Source organism: Neopsephotus bourkii, unplaced genomic scaffold (genome assembly GCF_033783945.1).
Source record: "Neopsephotus bourkii isolate Nb327-2 ecotype Australia unplaced genomic scaffold, CSIRO-AGI_Nbou_v1 NB_1250, whole genome shotgun sequence".
Classification (NCBI taxonomy): domain Eukaryota; kingdom Metazoa; phylum Chordata; class Aves; order Psittaciformes; family Psittacidae; genus Neopsephotus; species Neopsephotus bourkii.
In genome coordinates this window covers 1,979,645-1,999,301 of record NW_026901735.1, presented here as the reverse complement: position 1 = coordinate 1,999,301, position 19,657 = coordinate 1,979,645, and the positions used below count along the sequence as shown (strand labels likewise).

At 41.8% G+C, this 19,657-nt stretch overlaps 1 protein-coding gene across 2 annotated transcripts in view; it reads left to right on the top strand.

The window, feature by feature from the left end:
• SNAP25 (synaptosome associated protein 25) overlaps window positions 1-2,898 on the top strand; it is a 67,888-nt gene extending 64,990 nt beyond the window's left edge. For both annotated transcript variants that reach the window (XM_061364809.1, XM_061364810.1), the window contains exon 8: window positions 1,577-2,898. In XM_061364809.1, the coding sequence (XP_061220793.1) occupies window positions 1,577-1,645 (69 nt within the window). In that variant the 3' untranslated portion in view covers window positions 1,646-2,898. The remainder of the gene's footprint in view (window positions 1-1,576) is intronic.
• The last annotated feature ends 16,759 nt before the right edge of the window (window positions 2,899-19,657 follow it).

The following is a 19,657-nucleotide window of genomic DNA, read 5'->3' as shown; positions in this document are numbered from 1 at the left end:
ACCATTCTGCAGTTTTATAATCATAGCAAGTCTTACTCCATGGAAAACAATGAAGTTAATAGGTCAACCTACACTGGACTAAATTCCAGTTTGATTGTTTCAGAAAATGGTAGAATCCATGCCTTTCATAGAATCATAGAATAGTTAAGGTAGGAAAGGACCTTAAAATCACCCAGGTCCAACCCCCCTGCCATGGGCAGGGACACCTCACACTAAACCATGCCACCCAAGGCTCTGTCCAACCTGGACTTGAACACTGCCAGGGATGGAGCATTCACAACCTCCCTGGGCAACCCATTCCAGTGCCTCACCACCCTCACAGGAGAGAATTTCCTCCTTATATCCAATCTAAACTTCCCCTGTTAAGTTTTAACCCATTACCCCTTGTCCTGTCACTACAGTCCCTAATGAAGAGTCCATGCCCAGCATCCCTATAGGCCCCCTTCAGATACTGGAAGGCTGCTATGAGGTCTCCATGCAGCCTCCTCTTCTCCAGGCTGAACAGCCCCAATTTGCTCAGCCGATCTTCATACAGGAGGTGCTCCAGTCCCCTGATCATCCTCGTGGCCTCCTCTGGACTTGTTCCAGCAGTTCCATGTCCTTTTTATGTTGAGGACACCAGAACTGTACACAGTGCTCCAAGTGAGGTCTCACAAGAGCAGAATAAAGGGGCAGGATCACCTCCTTCGACCTGCTGGTCACACTCCTTTTGATGCAGCCCAGGATACGGTTGCTTTCTGGGCTGCAAGTGCACACTGAAGCCGGCTCATGTCCATTTTCTCATCAACCAACACCCCGAAGTCCTTCTCTGCAGGGCTGCTCTGAATCTCTTCTCTGCCCAACCTGTAGCTGTGCCTGGGATTGCTCCGACCCAGGTGTAAGACCTTGCACTTGGCATGGTTTCCTTAATTCCTGTTTATGCTGCTGCCCAATGAGAGAGGCTGCTCTGTCTCACGACTACACTGCTGAACTTTGTTGAGAGAAAAGAAATTATGGCATCATTCCTACCTCATCCCTGCCTTTCACCTGTAGAGCAAAGAGATTCATGACTGATAACAGCACTCCCTATACCAGATGATCTAGCTTCCCTGCTCCAGCGGTTCTCTACACTGACCAAATATTCCGTTTTGACTCCGTGCCTGGTGATCTAAATTAGAACAGAACCCAGGTGCACTGAATCTTAGAAAGCACTGAAGCTCTTCACCAGTGAAATTCACAGGATCAGTTCTCATCCTGCCACCCATTACCATCAATCCCGCTAGCACTCTATCAATAGCACCAGCAACAGATCTGGGACAGCATTTACAAGAGCTCAGTGAAGCTGAATGCGAACATAAAAGCTCTACTCAAAGGCTACCTGAAGTGTCACAAACCCATTAAATATGTAATGTCCTTTTGGGTCCTTAATACCACTATAAATACCACTATAAAAACCACTATAAAAACCAGCTCTCTAGTATTTTCAAGCTTATTTTTTCCCTGACTTAGCCAAAACTGGAGAAGTGTCTACAAAGCACTGTAAATGCTCGTTTTTCTGCCCTGTATTCATCTATTTATTTCCTTTGTGTTCCCCTAGGCTGATTCCAACAAAACCAGGATTGATGAAGCCAACCAGCGTGCAACAAAGATGCTGGGCAGTGGTTAAATGCAATGAAGTGCATTTCCTTTTAACGCTGTCCAACAAGGCAGTACCTTCATGCTTTTATCATGGTATTTATCTACTAGGTTTGCACACATGCACATATCAGCCCCATTGTAAATGTTGTCCTGTGTAGTTTGTCAGCTTTCCAAAAATGATACTTGTAATTATTTTTTTCTAGATATCTTTCTTTCCAAAGGTTGTACATAGTGCTGATTTGATGGCTATAGCTCACTATGATGTTTTCTGGGATTTTTCCTTTCCTTGTTTCCGTTTCAGATTCCTTTCCTTTTTCCCCCCTCTCCTCATATATTTTTTTAAATGATGTTTGCTGAATGACAACACTGTTGGAATGCTAAACGTGCTGTTAACCTTTAAATATACAGTATTGTTCTTGTAAAACTGTGACATTCCACAGAGCTACTGCCATGCTCCTGTCTTTGGGTATCATGATGTTTAAGCACTTAAAACCTGCTGTCTTCAGTTCTTCATTGCCATTATCTGTTGTTATGATTTCATGATTAGACAATGTGGAATTATATTACTATAACAAGCATTGCACTAAAAAGTGATGTGATTTATGCATTTATGCATGAGGAATAAATAGACTTTTAGACTCCTACTTAAACAAGAGTTTTCCCATGGCAGTAGCACACCAACAATGACAACAAAAGCATGCTCAGTATTCGGACTCTTTTGGGAATATGTTATACCAGCAAGTTTGCAGTTGTGCCACTTTTTTCTTGTTGATATATATATAGTTATTAATCATGATCATTATTTTTTAATTATATATAAAAAAAGAGGGATTTGGCACTCACCATTTAGCCATTGCCAGCAAAATAAAAGCTTGGCTGAAAATATGTCAAAGACAAAAAGAAATAAGTGTAATATATTGGGTTTGTCTGCTGCTTTTGAAGACTATCTTTTGGAGGAAATGACTACCATATGAAATGGTGCAAAGAAATGTAATTTTTATAAGGCTCTCTCTTACTAGTCGCTATCCCCATGTGGTTTGTTATCGGTACAGTTCTCTGTTGCTTACCTAGAGCTATGCACACCAAATCGCTGAGATGTTTAGTAGCTGACAATGAAAAACTAACTAAAAAAAAACCTAAATGAATGAACTCTAGCTAAACTGTGAGATAAATATCATTTACAGCATGTAATATGAAATTCCTTCTGTCTCCTGTCAGTTTGTGAAGTGATTGACATTTTGTAGTTAGTTTAAAAATTATTAAAAACTATAGATCTCAGAATTCATGCTTGCTTTATCCATTTGTTGCCCTTTGTGTCAGTGACAACCAGTTATTTGCCATGTACCTGGAAAGAAGAAGTGCAAAGTCTAAAGACTCTATAAACTGGGTCTGTATTACATGGAAAACAGACAATTTCTGTTTGCAATGCTGTATAGAAGCAACTACTCTAAAAATAGCATTTTACACTCGGTGCATTCCAAGTGAATGCTGTTCTGAATAACCTGGCTTGGATTGCCAAACACTGAATCAAAATATACTCTCTTGTTCTAGGGAAAGAAGAAATGAAATGAACGTTACCGTACAGAAAGATACAGTTCCACAGTCAGTAAAATCTGTTCCTGTAGTGGATCTAGCCACACGCTAATACACCTCTTTTTAGGGAGCACTTTGATCTCCAGAGTTTGTATAGTCTGCTAAGAATAGTTTCCTCAAATGACTAACAACAACTAGTGTTTAGTGCCACTGAAAAGTGTTATCATATTTACCCAAGGGTTTTTTTTTCCCCTATATGGACAAATTATAATTAACTGTGCGTGAGTGACAGTTCACTCATGTGTCTCACATGGCCCCAAGTCAAAATACACGAAGAACATAAATGCTTGCATAATTAAAATCGCATGATAATGCAGACAAGCTGTATTTTTGGTAGCAGCTTTTTATTTTTAATGCCTATTAAAAATTCATTTCTGCAAATGTTTTCCCCCACTCCTTTGAACCAAAGAGTAAACTTAAAGAAAACGTTTTTAATCTGATGACCATTTCCAATCAGGGATTGTAGTGTTTGTGACAGCACTAGCATATGGCGATGTCAAAGCCTACTGAACGAAAGCAATAATTGCACTGGAAAACATGCCAGTATGGGAACATACAAATACAAGGATAATTGAGAAGGGCAAGAAAGATGTAAAAAAGTAATGAAGATATTAATGGAGGTTTTATTCTCATCAGCTTGACAAGAATGTACCCTGTCTCAAAAAGATCATACTTCCAAAAGCCTTTAAAGCTATCAGGAACGTAAGCTGTTGATGTGAAAGAAATCACTGTGTTTTGACATCTGGTTTTTGTCTTGAACAAAGATCAAACCCCGAAGTATTGGAACTTTCTTCCAAATGGAAGTTTTAAAGGATAGAAATCTCAAAATGCTTCATTATATTTGTCTGTATCCTCCCCCACTGCACCAGGATCTCTTAGGAGCTGGCTGAGAATGACTCAAGTCAGTAAGTTTAATACATTGCATTTCTCTGCTAGTTTTGGGAATTGACTTTCGTAGGATTCATTATTCTTGGAATAATTCAAAGAAAGGCTCAATCTCATGCAGTTTGTTATTAGAACAATCCACTTCTGATTGTTAAGTGTTGTGCACACCAAATCCCTGGTGTAGCAGCTGACTCAATAGGAACAAGAAATAAGACATTTTGAACTGAACATTGCCTCAATTGTGGCATTTCTCTTCCCCCCACCCCTTCTCTGGTTGGCCCCTGTTTCCCATGACAAACTGTACTTTCCCTGAGGCCAAACATACACAGTGCGCAGTTACCTGCTTGAGGGCAATGTTCACTAGAAAGAAAGGGAAACAGGAAAGGAGCTGGAATTACAGCTCCCGCAAGATAAAACGGTCACATTGATCATGGAAACAACAAAGAAACCTCTAGATTTTTCTCAAGGCAAAGCCTTTTTTTTCCTGCTAAGAAATTTCCCTTTGACCACGCTATATTTTCTAATCAGTAATTTCTTTTGTCTCTGTACCAGTGCCATCTGGAAATCCAGATTTGAGAGAAAAGAAAGAAAAGAATAAAAAAAGAGGGTACTCAGAGACAAAGCTTCATGAAACATCACTTATTTTTAGACTTTCAATGCAATTTCACCAAGTTTTTAACATGGCAAGATCCTCACACTGGTGTTGGTTTAAGGTGGTCATAGGGAAAAGGTTTTTCATGTTCTCAAGTGCCACAGCCGAATGAACAACCCATCCAGACTGCTTCAGATTTTGCTTAAAAACTGAAGTCCAACTAAGAGACAAACTTCTGTTGAGCTCTACAAATCCACAGTTAATGCCTTCTTTCATATCATGCATCCTTCTGCTTCCTAGTCTAGGCTGGAAATGAAAATATCAAAGTAATCCCAAAGAAGTACATTTCAGTGTTATTTCTCAACAGAACAAAATTCCTAAGTAATGCAATATCTCATGCCAAGAAAAATGACCTTCATTAAGTACCTGACCTGATTTCAGCAGTGAGAAACTAAGGGAGAAAACTGCAAAAGCTAAATAAAAATGAAGGTGGCTTATCTCAAAGAAACCTTAAAACTTCTAGGATGTGAATGATTCCCAACCCCAGCATAAACACATGGCTTCTAAACTCAAAACAGTGTTACAGCTTTCCAGACTGACACAATGCAAGAAGTACAAGAGAGATGCTTGTGCCATTGATCACACACGGCACCTTTTAGCTTGTTGGAGCACATTGTAAGAAAAACAAATGGGTTTGATGTAAAGGTATAAAGTGAAAACCAAATGATTAAAATTCCTTGCAGATTTGATGGTATTACTGTATGTAACAGAAAATGGTAACTAAAAATGGTGATGAGGTGTTTGGGTTTTTTAGAAGTGTAAATTTTATTAGCTAATGTGGCTTAAATACAATAGGATTGTAGAATGTTTTGGATTGGAAGGGACCCTAAAGATCAACCAGTTCCAACCCCTTTTCCCGGGCAGGGACACCTTCCACTAGAGGAGGTTGCTCCAAGCCCCTGTGTCCAACCTGGCCTTGAACACTGCCAGGGATGGGGCAGCCACAGCTTCCCTGGGCACCCTGTGCTGGTGTCTTTCCTTACATGCTACCTTTTTCCTTATGTCTAAATATGCCAGAGTTTTCATGGCAAACTGTAAAGAGAGATGCTTGTGTGATGTGACACCCTTATTACAGATACACTTAAAATGTAGAACTATAGATCACAATTATCCTCCAAAATACTCTACGTGCCTCACTAGTAACGTGACCTCCACAGGCTTTGGATTTAGACCTGGACCTGGAGAGATTGCTCAATACTTCTATTTGAGGGATCTAGAGGCAGACAAACCTATTCCCACACTTTCTTACCTCCCTCTTTCTTCTCCTGTGTGTACATATGCACATCCAAATCTTTTCAAGGCATTGAAGGGGGAAGAGAGGAGTACTCAGTAATAAGTAAAATTACGTGTGTTAGAGACAGCTTAAGTATATGCAGTGCTGCAGTGTGCGCCTGTGGGTGTAGGTGTGTAGGATGTGACTGCTGTCTTCTGAGCCATTTTGTTGCCTTTCTAGAGAAAGATGGGGAATGTTTGTTTGGAAGTCAGTAGAACATCGAGTATCTCTGAATCTGCAAATAGCTACAAGGAATGCAGACATGGGAGATAAACCCTGCTGAGACATTAGGGCGTTGGGCTGGTTCGATAGAGATGAAGGAGGGCAGGTTCTAGATGTTGTATTTACAAAGCACTTGCCAAGTAGCATTGTATCCTCTCTGTAGAAGTATCCAGAGAGATTATGTTTGTGTTGTAGAATACCAAAGAGTTTAAATGTGTTTAGTTTTGAATGTTATTTCGTAATTACCACCCCCCTCTGAAAAGAAAATAATCAAAAACCAAACCCACACAAGATGGTGGTGAGGGAAATCAAAATAAAACACTATGTAGGACCTTGCTGATGCCCACACAGTCAGGATCTATTCCGAGATCACTGCTGCCCATGCAAAAACTGCACATAACAGGGTAAACAGTTTGGTCAAGCAGCGGTAGCAGATGGAGGGGGTGCTCATTTGCCTGGTAGGCTTCACAGATGCTTGTTCAAAGTGAAAAGTAGCAACTAGGGTATTTAGTTATACCTCATAATATATATATTATGATATATATATAATTATGATAATATGATTATACAATATATATATAGTACATCAGTTATTGCCTTGGTTAAAACAGTGCTGAGGGAGGTCTTTCATGGGGGAGTCCCAGCCTTGAACTGTCTTTTCTCTGCACCTACCCAACCACAGCTCCTTTCACACTGCTCCTACTCTGCACCTCTATTCCCTTCTCCCCTGGTTTCCCTCGTCACTCCCTCCCGCATCCCTTAGCACCTACCCAATTGCTTGTTCCCTTCCCATTTTTCTTGTGCTGAATAAACCTGCTTTCAGTCCTGTCTCCCATTTCACTTGCTTCAGATCCCCGCATGTTCTTCCACCCCTGGGCTTTCAGTCAGGGTCTTTCCTCCACCGCTTCAGCAAGAGAAGAAACAAAGGAACAAACATCCTCCTGCATTACACTGCACATCAGAGCACCATCCAGCACCACCCAGAGGGAAGCCTGCAAGAAAGCCTTGCTCAGCCCTGGCAGTCTCAGAAGGCAGCATGCTTGTGCCTCTCCATCTCTACTTCCCTTCTTCCCCAAATTTCATTCATTAAAACTACCAAGATGTTGCTTTTGATCTGTTCTTTGGTTGTTTGTTTTTTTTTTTCATTTGGCTTGTTTGTTTTTTACTGAATTTGTACAATTTATGTGTTCAAAAAGCAGCCAAAGGAAGCAGATTTGCCTCACCCCACCTAGGATAACTATCCAGTGCTGGGTTATTTAACCCAAAATCCAGAACGGTTCAAGTTGTCATAAGAAAATCGACTACTGCATCAGAAATTGTTTAGTAAGCTTCACTACAGCCAGTCCTAAGTTAATTTGCTAAGTGTTAACTTAAACACAGGCAGCTGTAAGTTCCACTTACCGCACAGTAGATTTTCCATCTAAATTCTGCTCAAAAGTTCATTAAAAGGAACAAAATGATTCTTTTCCTTATTGGTGGGGGGTTGGTTAGACCTCCAAAGCATGAACATGCATAAATCCCACTGCACTAAGAGCATTGCTGGGCACCAAACCCAACACTATGCAAACAGGAGCAATGTATCTTTTGAGAAACTACCTCTTCTGACTTTAGTGTGCAGTACTCTCAGACTTTACTGTATCTATGATAATAAATCCAGCTGATAACTGTATTTTATGAACTACTTCTGATGCTCTGTAGGACCCCTCAAAGCCCTGGTGACACTAGAGTCAGTTTAAAAACACATGCTGAAAAGTCAATGTTTAAGAGAGAACAGCTACAATTCTGACATTGAGCCCTAAGCCCTGATAAACCATACTTTCAGTGTCCACTGCACATTTGTGTTTCTTGGTTAAATTAGGATATGAGGGGAAACTAACCAGAAACATAAAAATTCATGAACTGCTGCTTCTTTGAGGCGATCCTTAGAGCCTTACCCTTAGACATCAACTCATATTCATTGACTCCTTCTGGGCCTTGAGGTGAAGAAGAGAGAAAGCCTGTTTGCCTTCAAACTAAAGTATAATTAGGTTTTAAACCTCTAAACACACTGGAGCTGGAGGAGGGCAAAGGGCTGAGGCCAGAGGAGGGTGCAGAGGTCCAGAAATCAAAGCTGAAATGGACACAATAAAACACACACTGTGAAGCAAAGCTGCTGTGACGGATGTGAGGACACAGTGGGAATTCCAGCCAGATAGTGCTCTGCTCTGCAATGACCTCATTTAAAGGTACAGAAAGTAAAGAGACAGTAAGGACTTGATACTAGAGCCCACTGTAAACATGAGCAGTTAATTGAGCAAAGACCTGAGTAAGGTTAAGGGCTCAACTTCTACTGAGTTGGAAACCTATTGACTGCATATTGCTGCATCATGAAATTATAATAGTTCTGACTATGCTCAACAGTAGAAGTTAAACCAAGAAAAGCAATAAGGGGGAGGGAGAAAACCCTACCTAAGTATCTTGGTAATTTATTCAAAATGTTTGCTTATAACTCCCTTTAAAATACTCCTGTTTAAAGCCAGTCAGGACAACTAAAGAACATTAGTTCAACTGAAGTCAGTTGTAGTTTATTGCAGGAAAAAGTCTGAGTTGTTCTGAATTAGGTGCCAGCAAGATGTTCTCCCTACCCATCAAATCTGCTGTACCAACAGGACTTGTGTCACAGCAACACCTCCAAGCTCCCACTGAGGTCAGCATCCCTTTGGTAGAGGCACACACAGCCCATTGCTGCCCCAAGCTTACAGCCTAAGCTGACAAGGCAGGCAAAGCAGAGCTACACAAAAGGCAGTTTGCTCAAAAGCCAATACCCATATGTTGGAGGGAGAAACTGAAATGGCATAGGGCTGCCTTCTTTCACTCATCTCTACTGATAAAGGTTCATCTTAGTTGAGTCTGGCTAGCAAATGTGTCGAGAGCGCTGAAGTCCGCGTGAACATGGTTCTGGTTTTTCATGGCTCCCTAGAGACTCTGCAAAGATGCAAGTCACCATCCTACGCTAATCAAAATCCACCTGCAATTGATGGTCCAACACATACAGCAGGTTTCTGCAGAGTTTTAAAGGTGAGAACAGCTACTGAGAATTGAGATCATTATTAAAGAAGTAACAGACATATGCTGTGTACCAGCTTTGATTTTCACCTCTTACTTAACTGTCCAAACCAACCGAGCATGTTATTAGTCAGAGTTCCAGTCCAACAAAATACTAGGAAAAAGCATGAGAAATGATGAGTGGGTTTAATACACCACAGAAATCTATAAGGTGTACTTTACCTCTTGCCAGCTCCCATACAGTGCTGCCTGGAAATGTTCAGCTTGATAGGTCTTGCCTTACACAAACTCCTTGAGCTCTGCACAACATGAGAGGTAGGAAATGGTGCAATTTAATTTCAACGTTACTTCTGCAACTGCTCTGAGATACAGAAAATCCTTTGAATGTAGAGAAAACGCAAGATGAGGGTGTCAGGAGTAGAGATTTTATGGGGTTTATGAATTCCTGAGAGAGCACTAAGCAGAACATTTGTTCTCTGTTATTTCCCGAGTCTTCTGACAGCAACTGCTAGTCAGATATTGAAACCTGAGCCAGCAGAGCAAACCAGTTAGATTGCATCTGAGCTCTGAAACTGCATTTCTCAATCTGATTTTACTTAAAGGGAAACTAAGTGGGATGCATGACTTTAGTCAATGAAGTGACACAGGTGATAGTAAGATTAATCTGACAAAGAAGATGCAGGTCTATGACATACACATTGCCTCAAACACAAAACTTGGTCTTGTCTAAACTCACTAGAATTAAAATCCACTTTATATGTGGTACAAAACTGTGCTAAAATCAGCTTTTCATGAAAGTGGGGATATGCAAAGCACCCAAAATCATGGGATTTACAAGAATCACATATGATAGGAATGTACAAGTAAATGGTTGTGTGATGCACGAGGACACCAGTTTGCTGCCTGCGAGTCACACAGACATAGGAAATGCTAATAACTGAGGCAAGGGAAACAAAGAAACAGAAAGCAAGGTGAGGAAGAGACAGCTCCAAGCAAGCCTTGTCCCATCCCTTCACTGAGGAGTGGCTGGCAGAACTTCAGCCTGAATTGAACACTTAAGAGGTAACTCAAAACCCCAAAACCTCTTGGGTCTGGTACAGCCTTTGGGATTGGCCCATCTCTGGCAGAATAACCCCACTGACATTCCCCCCCCATGCCATGGGTAACACTTTCTATAACATCTCTTTCTACTTATTTAAATGAACAACCACATTAAATCTATTTATACACTAAAGAAATGAAGTCTTCTGAGCATTCTTTTTACTTTTAAGAGGTTCCTTCCCAGAAAGAATTTTCATTGCTCCATTTAAGAAAACAAAAACCACACACAAACCCCAAATGAAACCCAACACTTTGTTTAGACAAGCCTAAAACAAAGTCTAGTGATTGCAAAACTTAACAATTACCACCACTTTTTGCTTTGTCTGAGCTGAATTTCAGTGCTGACAGGGGATATAACAGTGTTGGTGCAGTCGTAAGTAATAGGAAGTGCTAAAAGGAAGATTATCCCTGCAGAGAGGGGGAATAGGGAGTGGGAAAGTGGTGGTGGTGTGAGGAATGCAAAAAAACCCCAAAACCAAACAAAATACACACACACAAAGGCAAAACCTAAAACCCCAATAAAGCTCCAAAACTAAACAGTGCATAAAAGACTTGGACAGCAACTTCCATGGAACAAAAAGGCAGCGTTTCCGGATCTAGTACTACTTGGGTTTGTTTTTTCCTTTTGTAACTTTTATCTTGGTTTCTGAGTGAACTAGATGGGTTGGGTTTTTTCTTTCTTTTCAATTCAAATTTTTTTTATTTTTGGCAGAAAAAAACCAATTTTTTTTCCCAAAGTGTCTCTTCATTTTTCAATCATCTCAAGAACCACCCAACACCTGCGAAGGCATAACCTGCAGCACCTGATGCTCATAGCTGAGACTAACTTTGGCAAAGAGGTTATTTTGCAGCTCAGAGTAAAGAAAATACACTGTCAAGACAAACTGCAGCTGTTTAAATCATTCCTCTGTGAAACGATGGTTTCCTGCAGGGAGAAGTCCCAGAAGTGTGGTTTTGCATCCGCAAATGCCTCGGCTGCTCCTCTGCCCAGCACAGCATGGAGAGAACTGGGAGGATGAAGTCAGGCTTCTGCAGATTGGGGTTTGGGTTGGTTGTTGTTGGTGGTATCTGGAACAAATGCTTCAGATGAGGAGAGATCATTTCCCCCTGTCTCCAGCAGCCCCACTAACATCAGTGCGGCTGTACAAGTGGTAGGAAGTGTTAAACAGAGCACATAACTCTTCAGCTGTGAATGAGTTTCTGATGTTGATCCCCCCATGCTACAGCATATCACAACCATATGGATGTACGGAATGCTAACAGCAACACTTAGGGATATTCCATCTAGTTTTGCTCCAAGGGACTTTGGTGCCTGGGCGGGGGACACCTTCAGGAGATCCCTATGGCTCTGGGCCAAATGCTACTCAAAAATACACCAAATTGACCTGGAGCTGCTCCTGATAACACATGTAAGCTAGTGGTTGCTTCTGCACATAGAATAGAACCACAGACTGGTTTGGGTTGCAAAGGACCTAAAGCTCATCCAGTTCCAACCCCCTGCCATGGGCAGGGACACCTTCCACTAGACCAAGGTTGCTCCAAGCCCCTGTGTCCAACCTGGCCTTGAACACTGCCAGGGATGGGGCAGCCACAACTTTCTTGGACAGCCTATTCCATATCCTTGGCACAGCTTTATGCCAGGCTCTGCTCTCTTGACTCTGGTGACACAGGATTCTACCATGATCTCCATCAGAGCAGTCTCAGGACAAAAATCAGACCTAAATAACTGTATCTGACAAAAGAAGAAAAATCGAAAGTAATAAGCTCTGTTTCTCCTTTCAGGCAGGGCCAAAATATACAAAGCCTATACCTGACAAGTAGGGCTATACACATAGGTGGAAAGGAAAAAACCAGTCAGAATAAGGACTTAAGGGTAACTAAAGAACGAGAACAGGTTTGTGCTAAAACCCCTAACAGTGAAAGAAGAGGCTCTGAAGCAGCAGCCTGGAATTCAGCAGTCTCTGTGGGAGTAGAGCCTGAGCTCTTAGCTCTTGCTGCTTCCACATGAGAAGCATATGTTGAGGTGTTCACTGCCCTTTAGGAGAGTTCCTTCTCTGCAGATAGCAGCAGGCATCTCCTGACAGCACAGGTATAAAGAAACCCCCAAATCAAAAATCAAACCAAATCCATCACACATCCCCAAACTTCCATCTGTTGGAAATTACTGTGACCCTCTGCTTGGCTCAGGGAAACAAACAGGATCCCTGGACAGGCACTGGATTTGGCCATACAGGGATGCATGGACACCCTGCGCACCACAGTCTGCAACCACCTCATAGCAGCCTTCCAGTATCTGAAGGGGGCATATAGGGATGCTGGGGAGGGACTCTTCATTAGGGACTGTAGTGATAGGACAAGGGGTAATGGGTTCAAACTGAAACAGGGGAAGTTTAGATTGGATATAAGGAGGAAATTCTTTCCTGTTAGGGTGGTGAGGCACTGGAATGGGTTGCCCAGGGAGGTTGTGAATGCTCCATCCCTGGCAGTGTTCAAGGCCAGGTTGGACGAGGCCTTGGGTAATATGGTTTAGAGCAAGGTGTCCCTGCCCATGGCAGGGGGCTTGGAACTTCATGATCTTAAGGTCCTTTCCAACCCTAACTATTCTATGATTCTATGATTCTATGATTCTATGATTTGTTTTAGAGGTCCCTGATGCAGACCAGGGGCTCTGCCTGTCTTGGCACATCAGCTCTTTGCTTTCAGTGCTGGCTCTGCCAGGTACCACATCTATTTGTGTCGCTGTAGCCTCTACAGACAGAAGGCTGAGGAGCAAGTCCATCAGCACTCCCCATGGCTTTGTGCCGCAGCCTTGCCCTGGAGGGCTGCAGTCAGGGATGGATGGAGACTGGTGGCTGTGTATGCCCTGGCTTGACCTCCTCAGTGCACTACATGCTGTCTAGTGGGCCAGCAGTCACCCCAGAGCTGAGCTGAAAATGCTGAAGCAAGGTTTGTTAATGCAGCTCTTCAGAAAAGTGCTGGATTAGCCCGGATTAGCAGCTGACATCGTGGCTGCACATAATGAATTATGTAAAATGGTCCTGTTGGTGTAAGGCAGATGTACTGCCACATGACTTGAGCTGCAGGCACAGCCAGGAATAAAACAGAGTGGATTCAGCCAGGGGAGGATAAAGAAAAAAGGGTGTGTGTGTGTAAATTTCATATCATATACTTCCCAACATGCACTGTATCGTTGCTTATCCCAGTGTTAGCTGAAACACACAAAACAGCGTCTTCAGCATGGGAAGCAAGACGGTTCATCACTTACAATTAGGGAAAACCATTTTCCTTTGCCTCTCTGTTCACAGTTACATGACTCAGTAAATAACATAAGAACAGGAACAGCAGTCAGCTATCACTGCTCTTGAAGAGATACTGAAGATATGGTCTAATCATTTTCCATTTAAACAAAAATGCTTTCACCTAATAAGATTAGTCCATGCATTTTGATAACACGCTCCCCTTCAGAGTTAGGTCTTCTATCAACTTAAATGAAGCCAACTGCCAATTAGACAACTAGCACAGAGACATTCATCAGACAGCAAGAAAAAATACAGGGGAAGAATGAAAGGCAGGACAGCTCGTGTTTTCAAAACAAACAGAAATGAGACTAATTGAGGTTGATAGGTGGTCAACATCCCCTTCAGATATCACACATGAAAATAGTAATATCTGGACAATGCGACCCTACAGCTCAGTGGTATCAGACGTTTCCTACCACAGGCAAACTCTGCACAAGCAAGTGCTAACTGATGTAAAATGTACGATGAATAATTTGTCTGCAGTGACTAGGTACAATGGCAAAGGCATCTGGATGCTCTCTACGGCCAGTGAAGGTAAAATCATGAGATTTAAGCACTCAGAGAAGAGCCCTTCCCTTCACTGACAGTTTTGGTAGATGGACCAGTTAGAGAGAGCTCCCCAGTTGCTGACCACTACCATGATGTCCATTCATGAGCAACCTCATAAATAATCTTACCAAACCACAGCCATCAGATCCTCTAAAGCTTATACTTTAGGTTGCCACTGTCTGCCTTTAGGCTGAGACACAGAACTGAAAACACATGAATATCACTCATGCATGATGTGTTGTCAGAGGAGAGAAGATAGACACCCAACTTCACCTTCAGTGATGCTGCTGCACTATCCAGCAGCAGGGAAAGTAAGAACTTGCTGTGTGTTTGCCAGACATAAGAGGCAGGCCTTTAGGTGAATGTACTGAAATGATTCTAGTGCTTCCGGAGTGTCATTCCTCCCTGTGAAAAGGATGCACACCTTCAACTAGGAAATTCATTTACTTATCACACCAGAATCAAACCTCTTCCTGCTCTTTCTGCACTTAGATCCAGCTACTAGATGAGATACACAGACTGATACTCAACCACCATACATCATTCTTCTTTTCCTTCACATTATACAATCTAGTACTAATGCTAGTTGTTCAGATAAGAGTGGTCTGTGGACGAAGAACAGCCAAAAAGTATGAGGCCGGTGGGAAGGACACAGAAATGAAGACTTTGTGCTAATAGGAGATACCAGTGGAGAACCCAAGAGGGGCTCTAGAGATTTCACCCATGCCCAGCTGATGAGTTAAACCTGGCCACATACAGTTTGCAGCACGTTTATACCCATTACCTCGCACAGCACTGTGATAGAAGCATGACATAGTAGAAATGAGCTAATGGTAAACTAGCATGGAGAACAATTCCAACAAGGCAGTTGCTAACCAGCCAGGAGGTATTATCAATAATCTGATAACCCTATATTGCTACTCACATCTGGGATAGTAAAGCATTGGGATATGCAAAGCACTACCAAATAACCCAAAGGGACAAGAGAATGCGAGCAACACAATGTCTTCCTATCTGTCTGTTAAAATAAATCATGACAAACTATATTTTTCCATTCCCCCCCTCCTGGATTTGCTTTTTGCCTGGTAGCTTGACTGCTTTCAGAAGAATCTATTTAATATTTTCAGAGAAACAGCCATCCCCTGTATGGGTATGGAAGAGGAAATTGAGAGCATTATTAATGCTGCTCGGTTCAGAATGCAGCTATTCGCCTGAAAACAAAAATAATACTCCTTTGATTGAGAAAAGATTTACAAACAAGCAAATCAAACAGCACGGAAGCTGCCTAGAAATGTACGCTGCAGCATTTTATATTGCAGCATTCTGAGCTGCCTATGAGCTCTGTACATTTGGGTGGTTTTCATTGAAATTCAGCACATTACATTGCAGGCAGGGAAGCCTGCCAATGATTTTATTTTTGAGATGCAGCAGCTCCATGACCCATTTATGCCTTCCACAACCAGCAACTTCCCCCCAAAATAAAAAGCCCCCAAACCCCCCCCCCCCTAAAACCAGCACAGATTTAAATACCCACCCTGTGTTTTGCTTTCTATCCTTGCCACACAGCTAACGTGGAAAAGCAGCAAGGATTGACAGTGGACAACTACTGAGATCTGGCTGGTTTCCTTCTCCCTTCTTCTGCTTTTAATCTCTTCAAGTCCAAAAGGAAAAGTGAAACGCTATGACAGAATCTACTTTGCTCACTGCCAAATTAGTGTTTACCTATCATTTGATGAGGCCTTAACTAAAACAGAGATCTAGTGTGACAGCATCACGGTAACAATGGCATTTGCCATCCCCTCCAAAACAGCAGGGTCCTCTGCTCCCCCGTACCTCCTGGTTATTGCTTTGGCTGGCTGTCAGTCAGATTGTCCTCTCACTGCAGAGATGGCAGAGGTCTCAGGAGCCCATTGTTTATATAACACTACAGTGGAGAACAGGCTGTTCCTTTGGCTTCCTACAGCTTCCAGGAAGAACTGCACTCACTGCCCTCATGGGAGAAGAAAGGTGGCTTGTCCAGTTCCTCAGGCTGGAATGGACATGGCAAAGTTGCAAAGTGCAAGGGCTGGGGGTGGAAAAAGATTAACACACCCCCCCCCCCCCCCCCCAACAGCTACTGAGCTAATAGCTGTGACCAAATGTGCTATGGGAAAGTATGTCTCACTATGCACATCAGTGGGGAAAGCAAATCTGCTCCTTATGCACCTCTGGGACAAAACTCATCATGACTCCCCATACGAGTCCCCTAGCACATACGCTAATCTAAACCCCATTTTGAAAACCAGTATTAGTCATGTCAAACCTTCAAACTCCCTCCAGTGCCTCCTCCCTGCTTTATAATAAGGTAGACCAAAGCATTGGCATTATAATTGCAGTTTTTCACCTGCTTGGAAACTGCCAGGTTCGTATTTTTAAGCTTCTCTCTTTGCTGCAATCAGTGCACATGGATTTTGGTTTACTCTAAAATAAAAATGGAACTCCAAGTGTTTGTAACTGCAGAAAGAAGCCAAGTGCATAAAAGTTCTGTAGGAAGTGCAGTTATGCCCATTTCCACTGTTTTAAGCCAGAAATGTCAGTAGCTACAGTTTGTACCTGCCAAGTTAAAGCATTATATCTGATTATTTAACACTGCAGCAGAGGAGTACTCCAGTCTTCCTAAACAAGAGGACACTTGCACCATGATTTATGAGGAATCAACCAGATACACAGTAAAACTCCTGCTGTCAAAGGGTGGAACTGCTTGTGGGTGCTTATGCACACTCTAAACCCCGAGATGACACTCAAGAGCAGCAAATGAGCATGAATGTAAGGGTATCTTAGCAGAAATTAAGGTTACAGATTATCCCAAAACAACGGATCTATAACATGTTTCTTTCCATACAATGCTTGCATTTGGCCTCTGTTACACATAAAATACCCTCAGTAGAATTCTATTAGCGGCACAAGCACACATGTGAAAGAAGAGGTAAGACTTATTTATGATCCAAATATGTCAAAAACAATAGCACATTTTTGAGCAGATTAACAAAACAGTACTTATTTGGTTTTCCAGTGCACTTCTGCAGAGATGATTTGGACTCAATCTGAGATTAACACTTCATGATGGCAGCTTCTCTTGACTAGAGCTCCAAGCGAAAATCATTTATATGCATGCACATGTATGAAAGCATATTAAAACATAATAATTAGGAAGGCCATTAGAGTGGATGACTTCCCAGGAATGCGTTTGGCTGATGTTATGCAAACTGACAGGATAAGATGAAACAAGGCTAAAGCGAAGCGATCTGACTGAAACAGAGTGAACCCTCCTAGAAGGAAAGAATCCAAATTAACTCACTTGTTACTTCTTGGAAGTTGGTTTGGATCTTTACCATTAGCTTCTACCATTTAAGCAACCAAGCTTATTTTTTTGTTTTTCAACCTCAGCAACTATGATATTTTTGTTTGATTCCAAAAGGAAGTTTCCTTTTATAATGCATTTCCCAAAGAATAGTAAAAATCTCTTATCCAAACTCACAGATTTCCCAGTTCTCTGATACAGATCTCAGACTCAGTCTTCAGCTGCTATCCTACCCCTGTCTTGGGCAGTCTTATGTCCACAGTCCTTCTGGGTGTCCAAACTCTACCATTTCCAGCTGCAGAAAGTTATTTACTGCCTCAAATGTTGCTGTGTATGAAACAAGAGCTGCCTGCGTGCTATTGCCCTTTTCCAGCAACTTTCTGCTGTGTTTGCCACTACAGCAGTTCAAAGGCAGCCTTCCTAGGAGCAACAATATAAGCACACCATGGGCATCCAAGAATCCAGATAGACTGACCACCACTTGAAGCAGTTCCCGAAAAAGATCAAGGGACATAAAGATCAGTACAACAGGGCTTGGACTAATAATAGTCAATCCACCACTGGGATGAACTGAATCAGATCTTCAAAGAGCTCTAACAACTTGTTTCAAGCTTTCTATACTGCTGAATGTCTTTCACAAAGTCAGAATAACGCAAGGAGGAAAAGGAGGACACTGACTCAGGATTCCAGATAAAAACAACCAAAGTCCTGAAATCCAGAAAGAACACCTTAGTCTCTATAGTGAAGAAACTGTAGGATATAAAAATGTGTGCCTAAATTCACAAGGTCGCTGACAAAGAGGAGTATTTTCTACAATCCTACTTGAAAAGCTTAATCTGGATAGAAAGCAGCAGCGGTATAGGTAACCCGTTGTAAGGAATAAAGACTCAAAAGCCACTTCAGCAGATCAATGGGCCAGAAATCCTAGCAATTTATTCTGTGATTGCCCATGAGTTTTTGTGTTCCTGGGGATGCGAGCCAAGGAGGTTTTGGGGCTTTGTGCATAGCAGCATGAACAAAGAATTCCCTCTGTGTTTGTAAGAGTGCTTGCTTGTTGTATTTGTTGTTTTGAGATGGAAGAGCACAATGAAAGTTAACAGCATAGACTGTGGCACAAATGATTTTAGTAAATTGTCTCCAGAGAACAAAACCATCCTTGCTTTGCTTGCTAAGCCTAGAAATCTCTTAACTACTGGACCGAGCACCCTAAGGAGTCCTGTGAACAGCAAAACTAAGGCAATTCTGTGCCTTGCAATCTCTGTTTCTTTTATTCTTGCACAAAATTATGCCAAAGCTTCCCATTAACTTCAAACATACCTATGAAATATCTTTAAAAAAATTAATCCTTGTAATTGCTGTATAATAACTTAAGGCAGCCACTTACTACTCACTTTGAGTAACCTTTAATGAGCCAATTTCAAGTGTCTAAACAGTCAAATTACAGAGCACCAATTCTTTTCCTCAAAACCCCTGCAGTAATCCTATTTTCATCATATCCTTGGGTGATTGAGTAGTGTTCAATTGTATCTTAACCTAAAAGACACTATGAAAAGGAAGATATCATGAAGCAATCACCTCAAATGGATTCAATCAAGTTCCTGCAGTGAAACTGGTTTAGTTAATGATTGAGTTAATCTTATCTATATTACCTTTCATGTTAAACATTTATCAGCTCTGTGCTACTAAAACAACAACAACAACAAAAAGGACTTCGGTATTTCATTTTACTTTTTCTCTTCTTTGTGCAAAGCATCCATATTTCCATTACAAGAACACTTTAGTAACAAAAATACATTTTATTCCCCAGAATGTTTTCTTTTAGAAACCAGATTATAAACTAGAGAGTTAAATTCTGAAAGCTAGTCAAACAGCTTGCCCCTCTCAATTAATGATGCTGGTGGAATGAGATATCCAGGTAGCATGTAAAGACAGCTCATTTTTGTTGCAAAGAAATTCTGCTGACACAATACAGACATACAGAAGAAATCCAAGCACTGGACTGGCTCCAGTGATAAGGCATCCTGGGACCACTGGCAAAGGAGAAGTGCACCCAGAGAAAACATGCAAGAAATTGGAGAGCA